Raw genomic sequence first — 9866 nt, 5'->3', positions numbered from 1 at the left:
CAGTTTTGCTTTCTGGAAATGAACCAGAATCTATTTCTCCCAAAGAAATGAGCAATGCAGTTTCTTTAAACGTGTACATCAGGTTATCTTCTGCCTTTTTAGCTATAAATCTGCAGAGCACAGATGTGCCTTGATTTCAGTCTGTTTTGCTGCATAATTGCATGCCTTCAACTTGAGAAATTTAGCCTTGCTATTTACTCAGAAAACCTCTCTTAACTTTACTGTCAGACAATGTTAATAAAGACTGCCTTTGTTTGAGAATATGTTCACTATAAATAGAGCTTCACTTGAAAAAAAAAAAAAAAGATTAAAAAAGAAGAAAATCTATATGTTTAAACAGAGTAAGATTTAAGGAGGGTCTAGGAGCACATCCAGCTGCCATGAACTGATCAGAACTTACTCAGAAGGCCCCAACACTGGCCCAGCACAGACCTCTCTTCTACCATCAGGTCTCCACAGTGCCATCAGAGCACAGTTTTGTTATGTCAATGGGAATTCAGCTCGTTTTTGGGTGGGTCAGTGTTCATACCCACATTTGCCCTCTGCGCCACAAACAGCCCAGGGGTAGCAGTAAATTCTGGCATACGTGTGGGTACAGAAACAAAGCTGCTTTATTAGCCAATCTCCAGCGCTCTGCTCTATGCTTCTACGTCTAGATTCATCCAGCAGGATGAAGGCCATCAGATTACAATACTGCATCCTCAACAGGACGGGTTGGTACCATGCATGGTAAAAAAAGCATCACATGTATGAGCAGAACACGGTCAGGCAGTACACACCAAACTGGACAGCAGCTCAAGAATGTGTCTGGGTTAACTCAGGCTGCATAGAAATCAGCTTTGTCATTTCCATCCCCCTCGTGATTATTTTTTCCCCACATCAAACACCGCAGGAAATAAAGACAAAACCAAACCACATTCCCCTTTCAGAAATGAATTTCTTTTAGATCATTTCCACTTCCATATTTTTTTGCAGCTAATCTGAACCAGAAGACACAAGAAAAAAAAAGGGGGCTGAGAGGTAAGGAAATAACCTATTAAAAATGAGGGAAGTGGCATTTTCCCTTCCCCAAACTGCAAAGATTAAAACAGTGACTGCTTCCAGACACCTCAGATCACAGCTTTCTCTAACCAGACTGCTTGAGCCGCATTTCCATCATCCTCATCACTTACATAACGGGGACTGATGTTATCATTCTTCTTCGCACACATTTCCCTTAGTGCTCTTGGGTAGGAAAGGTTTCCCCTCATTGGCAAACAGCAACAGATAAATAACTTCAGCTCAGCATCTAAGACAACGTCTTTCCTCAAAGGAGCCATTTCCATCTGCACAACAATAGCACAGAAAATACGATGTTGTGGCATGTGCCAACCACTGCATTCTGTCACTGGGGATCTTCTTGTACGCATTTCGTGTCATCTGGTTAACAATGCCTTCAGAAGACAAAGAGTTTTAATATTATAAAGAGCTCTTGCAATATGATGGGAGACTGTAATGAACTGCTAAGGTAAAGCATATTACTGACTCAGAAACCCTTATAAAAGGAGGAGGAAATATATCTGCTTCTCTGCCCGTATTTCCTATTAATGGTTTAGCTTCCTTCTTGTGATTGTGACACACTGCTTCTTGCATTTATCTTCTCTACCCTAAATTCTGCTTGTAAAAGTACTGCGTGTACCACAGACCTGCCCTTCTGGGGGCTTACGAAAACAAAGTTAAGCTAAAAATGAATATATAGAGTTGATAGCTAAGGTTGAGTTTCAGGACACTTAAAAACCATTTAGTTTTTCTAGGAAGATGAATGCAGTAACAGATGTAAATAATAAGGAAGATCTAAATAATAAAGAAGAGGAGATGCAGCAATATGCCCTTCATTCCAAAACACCGTTTCAACAATTGCTTACATTAGAAAAAAAGAGCAGAACAAATGGGAAAAGCAGCAGTGGGGGGCAGTGAGAGCCCAGGTACAGTGCTGGGCCTGGGAATGGGGACTGAATCACCTGCAGTGCTACCAGAAAGTGACATAATGCAAAACAAATACAAATAAATAAACAGAACCATCACGTTTTTCTTCTCCATAATTCAATAAAGAGAAAGCTGCTTGGGGAAATGCTCCAAGCTGCCTCAGTGCCTTCTGCTACCTGGGTTCTTTTAAACAGCACCGGTTTGGGCTCCACAGCCATTGTGCCACCTCCATGCTCTGTGCCTCCCAGTAAGCAGGGCAGAGCTGCTTTGATGTAGGGTGAATGCAAGGGAACAGGGCAACACCTGCCTCTGCTACAAAACATCACCTGAGCAGGGAAATAGGTTGGTTTTCCCCCCCCCCCCCTCAGTTTCATGATCAAATACAGATTCAAAATAAATGAAATACAGAGAAAAAGTTGAAAATAAGAGATTTCATTTTAAGGAGATAATAAGAATATATGCACCACACTCAGCCAAGAACTTTCCACATGTGCTCATGCTTTTCTGTTCCAGCCACGGAGCTGATGCTGCAGCACGGACACGGGAAGACAGAGGCAAAAGGAATGCAAAGAGAAGAAAAGCAGCAGTTCCCAAGCCCAGCTCCTTCTATATGAGGTGACCTCCTCTGAGCAGCTCAAACTCCTATCAACACAACAGCAGTGTGGGACCAGAGAATGGCAGAGCTCTGCAGGGCAGCTCGAGCCGTGGTCAGACAGCCACTGCTGCTCCTTCTGAGACCTCTGACCAGGAGCTGTGACCTCACACAACCTCACCTGCCTGCTCCCAGCCACTGCTCCCTGCTTCTCCCCTTCACCAGCAGCAGAACTGGGCAGGAAATGCCATTTTAGAGGCAGAGGAGAAAAACGTAAGGCATTTCTATCAAAGAGCATCTCTTCATTGAATAATTTCCCAGGTTTAAATATCTGTTAACAACTCAGAAGCAAGAGGAAACGTTTTGCCGAGGGGAAATCAACAGTATATTAAGAGCTGAGTATTATTGCTGAAGGCAGCTTTAAGAGATCATAAGTTTACAGACTGAAGGAGTTGGATACATTTGATCATTCCAAAAAGTACACAGACACTTTCAGTACCATTCCTCTTCCATCTGTGCAGGAGCAGCATTTCAGTTACATTTCATAGATATCAATGGGTAAAGTGAGCTTTCAGATTTCACTGATTTTATACAAAATAGAGAAGTGCTGATGTTCCCTTCTGAAATCAACTCCTGTGGAAAATAAATTTTTTAAATAGCATGCATGTTATGTGCTGCAATCACAGATATTTTTTTTTAATGTATATATATACACACATTTTTTTGCTGTAGCAGTGATACATTTTGATCTCTCATAATGGACATTTTCAAATGTGTTTTTTTAGAGAAGTAAATCATTTGCCTTCCTGCCACGTCCTTCCACATCCACCCAAACTGCAGTGCTCTGTGCAGAGACGATATGGTCTCAACCAAACCACCTTCTCCTCATCTGACCTGTCCTATAGGAATACACCCATCTCACCTTCTGAAATTCAAAAAACACCAAGCCAAAAAACAAAATAGGAATTTGGGCACAATTCTCTGTCAGCGATGCTCAAAAATTGTAATGGAAGCATCAACCATCAGCCACAAGCAGACTTCATATCACTGGAGGGCAAGAGGAAGGGAGATTTCATTAGCAGCTCATGAAAATCATTGTCAATTGATATTCAGTTTAATTGCACCAGAGTTTAATGCTGATGGCAAAACCTGAAGCATAGAACTCATCCAAAATCCTTTGGAATCAATGTGATTCTTAACATCAACTTCCTCAAAGCCAGGATTTCTGCCTAATTGCTTTCAAATAAAATGCATAGGTTATTTCTAGATCACTCTGATTACCTCTAGGATTCCACCAGACTGAACCAGGACAGCTCGCCTGCCTCCCAGGGCGCTTTCTGTGAATCCCAAAAGCTCATACTTTGCATATAATAATTATATCCAATTAAAAAAATAGCGTGAAGTGACTTCCAACATCCAAAGGTCAAAAATTCAGCTAACATATATTAATCTTTATTATGTAACAATGACATAATTAATGACTTTATGAGCTTCATATGACCTGTACAAAAAGCAAAAAAGATATTGCACCAAGTGAGGTACTGCCTATTTGGATTCCAGATTTGTTAAGCATACAATCTAAAATTATATACAGTCGTGGAGTTAAGGCAAAGCCAGATGATACCTGTAACACAAGAGAAGGTTTGAAAAATGGGCATAATTACAAACCGGGGGACACACTTCCAGCTAATAAAGCATCTGTGTCTAAGGAAGGGATCCCTCAGGTTTTCAATATAGCAGTTATTATCAATCACATTAATTAAAATTGAAAAGTGTGAGATTTCCTGAAGAGCAAAGCTGTTCTGAAAATCGCGCCTGGATGATCACCTCTAACCCTGATAAGAGTATTTTTCTTAATGGTTATCAGCTGCTCTTGTTTTTGGAAAAGAGGAATAACTTACAGATCCCACTAAAATCCAGCCATACCCTCTTAGCTTTCTGCAGGCAAGATGCAATCATAGCAAGTGTCAGAGCATAAATATATGGGTGAACCATCCAACACACTACAGCAGAGGAGAATTAAAGTCAGTCACTTAGCTTAAATAATTACCTTTCTCAAGACAATGGAATAACTCATGTTAGCTCAGTCCCAGGGACAGAAACATGTATGACCAACACATCAATATACAGTTCTTTGGCAGCAACACACTAACTCTTGATTGAAGTCTGAACTCAAATTCTGCTAAATTATGGACCTGGTTGCCAAGTTGTTTCACAATTAAAGAAAATCCACTTCTCTCACGAATCCATAAGTCCAGTAAATGAAATCTGAATAAAATTTGCAGGCAGCTTTAGACCATAACATTAAGCATAGGTATTTATCGTCTGCTTTAGTCTCAATCCAAGTATGTTGTATTTAAACACACAAAATTCTGTGAAACTTCTGTGTAGTTCAGATGGGGCCAAAATCCATAAAGAGAATCCATATTCACCCATGAAAAACCAATAAGGAAACATCAATCCCACGATGACAGAATGATCTTCATGTGACAGAGGCAATGACAACTCCACAACCGGACAAGCGTCACAGGAAATTGACTTTACAGTGGAAAGACCAGAAAGCCAGAAAACGTAGAATACTGCCATCCACCAACCAGATTACCTTTCTCCAACTTCAGGTAAACCTTATCCTCCTTGTCTAGATAGAGCAGGACTCCATTAGTGGCAGCTTCACGAGTGACGTCCTTGTCCCCAGCAAAAGCAGAGATGACTGGCTTCCCATTGAGCATCAAGTTAACCTGCACGAGAAAAAGCACCAAGAAGCTCTAATTAACAGCAGAACATCAGCAAGTATCACTGAATATTAACTACGGTGCCACAGATATGTTGTGGACAAGCCCTTTTGTTTCCTAGCCTTGATCTGCAGCTGACTGCAATCAGTGGGACACCATCCCTGACTGCAATGGCTGGGGTTCAGCGTGAAGGATAACAAGATATTGGTTGCATGTGCTGTTAATTATTGGCCAGGCAGCTCTGTTTGTGCTCTGGTAACGTGGACTTGGGAGCTCAGTTTTGCTCCTCTCTACCCATTTCATTGGTCATTCAGACACATTCAGTAAAGACAACGTTTTCATGAGACTTTACAGGCACCTGGAGATGCACTATGGGCACCTAATTACATTTCGGAAGTCCCATAGTAGAGTGAGAGTTTACACTCCACTGAGAGCAAAATATACATCCCTTCTATCAGTAGCTGCATTTTAAAGTCCAGAACAGACCTTCAGCTTTACGAGCAGTTGCACTGTGTTTTGATAGTGAGCCCATTCTTCCACAGAACACTTCTGAAGTCAGCTCAGCCCCTGCTCCGAGTACATCACACATGTTCTGTGTAAATACCCACAGGCAGGACAGGGGCACAGGCAGGTCAACACACCTCCATTTCCCCAGAGGCAAACTGTTAGTTTTCTTCTTCTTTTTAAACAGCAATAACAGTCACAAAGGGGTGAAATGCCTGTTCAAAGGAGTAATCTGGCCTTGCACACATTCCTACCAGTTTTAACAAGAGTCGCAGCAGAATAAATTACTGCTCAGCAGAAGTCAGGGCAGCAGAATCTGGCACTGATTTGGGATTCACTTATCTGGGAAATCCACTTAATCAGATGTCCCCAGGGAGCCAATTTCAGTTTAATGATACTTAATGGCACTAACAGATGTTTCAGGGGCGCGGTGGCATCACTTATAGGAGCCTTCTGCCAAGTCAGCGGTGTTTAAGGCTGCACGTGGCTGGGACTCAAGCAGGTTTGCTCCATGGCAGTGCTTTCAGTCCTCCCTGATGCTATCACACGTGCACAAAAGGACACCAAGAGTTTGCTCGTGGCCAGGCTTGGCTTTCTTCGTTCCCTACTGGGCTGGTTTCCCTGCAGGCCCTCATCAGGATGCACACTGCAGCTTTGCCTCAGGTGGTCCACATGAACTGTGCCAAAATGGAGCCAAACACACCCAACACTTCTGAAAAACTTCATTGATGAGAAATGTAGATCACATGGCAGGCCATGATGTTCTCTGTTACACACCCCAGCTCCCAGGTTTGAGTTCATGGCACGTGAAACACCAAAGTCTGCCCTGCACTTTCAGAACCAAAGCCCTGATGTCTTTCCTGGCAATGTGTAATTTAAACCCAATAACAAGGGCTGTATCCATCATTCCAGACCATTTCAACACTTGGTATTTAAGAGAGTGAAAGGAACCAGATCAGAGCTTATTAAATAGCTTATAAGCCCTTTACAGGGGAGTTAGTGATGCTATTATTTCATCTCAGCTTTTATCTTTGACCTGAAGGAAACAAAGACTCGAAGCCATAAGCAGGGAATGGCCCTCCAGGTTCTCTGCCTTCTCCACCATTCACACCTTTCAGTACTGGCAGCCCAAAGTCAGGGCTGCACACAGGGATCACCCCTGCAGAAATCAGCTTTGTCTCAGCCATGTCACACTGAAAAACATATTCAATGGCAAGACAGGTCAGGGGAAAAGCATCAGATTCTTCTGTGGATCCAATGGCCTCATAGGCAAAAAGAAATTATTAGTGTACATCTAGAAAGCCAGGACAAACATCACAGGCATTGCATGACCTGGGGCAAAGATTAAGGAATGGGCTTTGAGCAATTTGCTTTTGGCTCAGCAAGGAAACGTTCTGGAACTTAGAATAATTTATATTTAATTATGTAGTTCAGCTGCTAGTAAGCTACAGAAAAAAAGTAGAATTACACCATTTTTTAGTACATGAAGCATCTTTTATGTATTGAATGGCGAAGCAAGTTTAAACTGCACAAAGATTCCCTACAGAGACATAATATTTTGGTTGTTGCAGAACAAACCAACCACCTCAGCCTTGGTGCACAGCAGGCTGGGTTCGTGAGCATCCATCTGGCACCGTGACCTGGCAGCCAGGTGATGAGATAATACCAGAACAGACAGAATTACTACACATCCCCACGCTGACTCACATAGCAAAATATCACTCTTCAATAGTATTTAGGCAACCAAGTGAAATTTAGAGATATATTTTACTCAGTTCATTCTGTTTCATACCCCATACTCACCCAGATATTTGGTTCTCACAGCAAAGCTATCCAATATATCTCAGCTGAGGATCCTGCCTCATTACAGCTGTTCAGTTTAAATATATGCACCCTGCTGGGAGCTGTACACCACAGGTTGCTGTGAACTAAGCTATTCCTCTTCTAACGTGTATGAAATGCTCCTGTGTTCAGTCTAGATTGTGAATAAACAATTCAATGAGAAGATTGTATAGGCGTACCTGGATTGTTTGGCTCTGGTAGACTTTAATCACGTGAAAACTGAAGCTGTAAATTCCTTTTCTTGGTGACACAAAGACAGATTCCAACGTGAAAAAATTGCCCACGTTTACTAGGATCTACAAATAAAAAGTACAGAGGGGAATTAGCACAGGCATTCAGCACTACACAAAACACACAGGCTTTCAACTGGAGAAACCATTCACCCAAGGAAAATTTTCCATCTACGTCTATCTTTTTTATTCATTGTTCTATCAACTCGCATGGAAATATTACACATAAAATGGATGTTAGTTCTATCTACAGTGCAGCCTTACGATAAATAAGCTGAGGGGAAAATCTCTCTTATTTTGCTGCATCTCACACCTACATGATTTTTATTCTACACATTTAGAGGATACTGAAAAAAGATATTTTTGTTCATCATCCCCCCAAAATGACATCAAAACACTGATTCTGGGGGTGGTACACTGGTTTGGGATACAAAGCAATGGCCAATTCTACACCACCTTCCTGGAAGTAACCAAGCTGGAAGCAAGAACGTATGGGAACACTACAGTTCATTCACTGTTCAGTCAGATCAGCTCCAGGAGTGCCTGGTGGATGAGCACCATCTGGCCAGGAGCCTTTGCTGCCCTCTTTATGTAAGCACTTACTGTAATTTGGGTCTGGTTACACAGTCAAGGAAGAGAGGGGAACACACCAAATAAGTGCATCATCCGTATGATAAATATCTCCTTTAGTACCTACTTTTTATTTCTTCCCAATAAATTATTCTCTATTTTTAATTGATATTTTCAGGTTCTTTTATGCCAGACCCAACCCTGGAAAGCTGTAAGGAATGCCCGCGAAGTTGGGGTGATGCAAACAGCATAAAGCTGTGCTACAAGCCTGGCTCCAGCTACCACCACAATTTACTGTTCATCACGACAGGAGACGGGGACTAAAGCGAGCATCAACCTCAGTTACCTGCCCTAAGGCTGGAGCTCGTATTAAACGCGTGCTGGTATTCGTGTGTGATTGAGATGAGAGGGGCTGGGCTACGAAGCTGTGATTTTTAGAGAAAACTTCAATGGTTTTTCCCGGCAAACCGTTCCTTTTTCCCCCCTAGAAGGCTGCGCACACCCATTCCGCGGGCTGCCCCGTCTCCGGGGGCGGGGAGGCAAAGGGAGAACGGCGCTGTGCGGGGCTGCGCCCCTCCCGCTCGACCCAAACTCCGGTGGGAAACAACGGCGGACGCGGGGGGTGCGGCGGTGGCACCTGTTGCGCGCAACGCAGCCCCGCGGGGCCCCCAGCTCACCTGGTCGAAGTAGATGATGCGCGTCTTGTTGCTCATCTCGGAGGGCTCGTGGTTGGTGCTCCTGACCGCCGAGAAGGCGACCTTCGAGTTGGCCGCCCTCACCGAGATGCCCAGCGGGGAGGAGGACGAGCCCTTGGCGTCGGTGGTCGGGTTGGAATCGCACACCACCAGGCACTTGCCCTCCAGGACGATGGGCTCCGTTTCGTTCTGCGCCCGCGCCGCGGGGCCGCCCAGCGCCAGGGCCAGGAGCACGGCGGGCAGCAGCCGCCAGCCCATGGTCCGCACCCGCGGCCGCTCCGCGCCCCGCTCCGGCCACCGCGCACCGCGGCGCTCCCCGCCGGCAGCAGCGGCAGCCGCTCGGACAGTCTTCTTTCTGCCGGCTTCTTCCCTCTGCCGCTCTTCTTTTTTTTTTTTCCCCTCCGTCTTCTCTTCTCCTCCTCCCGCCCGCCACCACTTGGTGCCTTTCACACCCCCCCCCCCCCCTTTTTTTTTTTTTTTTTTTTAATTTACCCTGGTCCTTTCGCGAGCTCTTTATAAAAGCAGCCGAACAAAATAAACACTTTCCGGTGCACCCTTTTCTCCCACCCTCTCCACATCAAAAAAGAGAGAGTAATGAGGAGAGTGGTGGGTAGAGGGGGGAAAAAGGGGAGAAGAAAAAAAAAAAACCCTCAGGTGAATTATTGATGAGAGACAGGTGACGAAGAAATAAAACTACTCCACGTTGCCATGATTTCTGCTTCTGTGTCCCTGCTTT

At 44.0% G+C, this 9866-nt stretch overlaps 1 protein-coding gene across 4 annotated transcripts; it reads right to left on the bottom strand.

Annotated features, from left to right (window-relative positions):
- Window positions 1–614: 614 nt before the first annotated feature.
- CBLN4 (cerebellin 4 precursor) lies at window positions 615–9544 on the bottom strand. Of its 4 annotated transcripts, none has more exons than XM_090152137.1 (4): window positions 9113–9544; window positions 7815–7931; window positions 5160–5295; window positions 615–1433 (listed from the first exon to the last, which is right to left on the bottom strand). In XM_090152137.1, exons 1-4 carry the CDS (start codon window positions 9386–9388, stop codon window positions 1282–1284), a joined length of 681 nt encoding a protein of 226 aa, XP_090008263.1. In that variant the 5' UTR covers window positions 9389–9544; the 3' UTR covers window positions 615–1281. The 4 variants fall into 4 exon arrangements, with proteins under 4 accessions (XP_090008263.1, XP_090008264.1, XP_090008265.1 ...); XM_090152138.1 differs by lacking the exon at window positions 615–1433 and adding an exon at window positions 2429–4825; XM_090152139.1 differs by lacking the exon at window positions 615–1433 and adding an exon at window positions 2430–5062 and having other exon boundaries at window positions 5152–5295.
- Window positions 9545–9866: the final 322 nt, after the last annotated feature.

The sequence above is a fragment of the Phasianus colchicus genome, chromosome 17 (assembly GCF_987193195.1).
Source record: "Phasianus colchicus chromosome 17, bPhaCol1.hap1.1, whole genome shotgun sequence".
Classification (NCBI taxonomy): Eukaryota; Metazoa; Chordata; class Aves; order Galliformes; family Phasianidae; genus Phasianus; species Phasianus colchicus.
This window is presented reverse-complemented; position numbering and strand designations above follow the sequence as displayed.

Bases quoted from the DNA above. Each gene is read 5' to 3' on its own strand.
- CBLN4 (XM_090152139.1), bottom strand. From the start codon at position 9,388: ATGGGCTGGCGGCTGCTGCCCGCCGTGCTCCTGGCCCTGGCGCTGGGC. The intron at 5,296-7,814 runs GTACGCCTATAC...TTTCTCGTGCAG, and splicing joins ACCAGAGCCAAACAATCCAG to GTTAACTTGATGCTCAATGG. The intron at 5,063-5,151 runs GTTGGTGGATGG...CCGGTTGTGGAG, and splicing joins AGTTGGAGAAAGGTAATCTG to TTGTCATTGCCTCTGTCACA.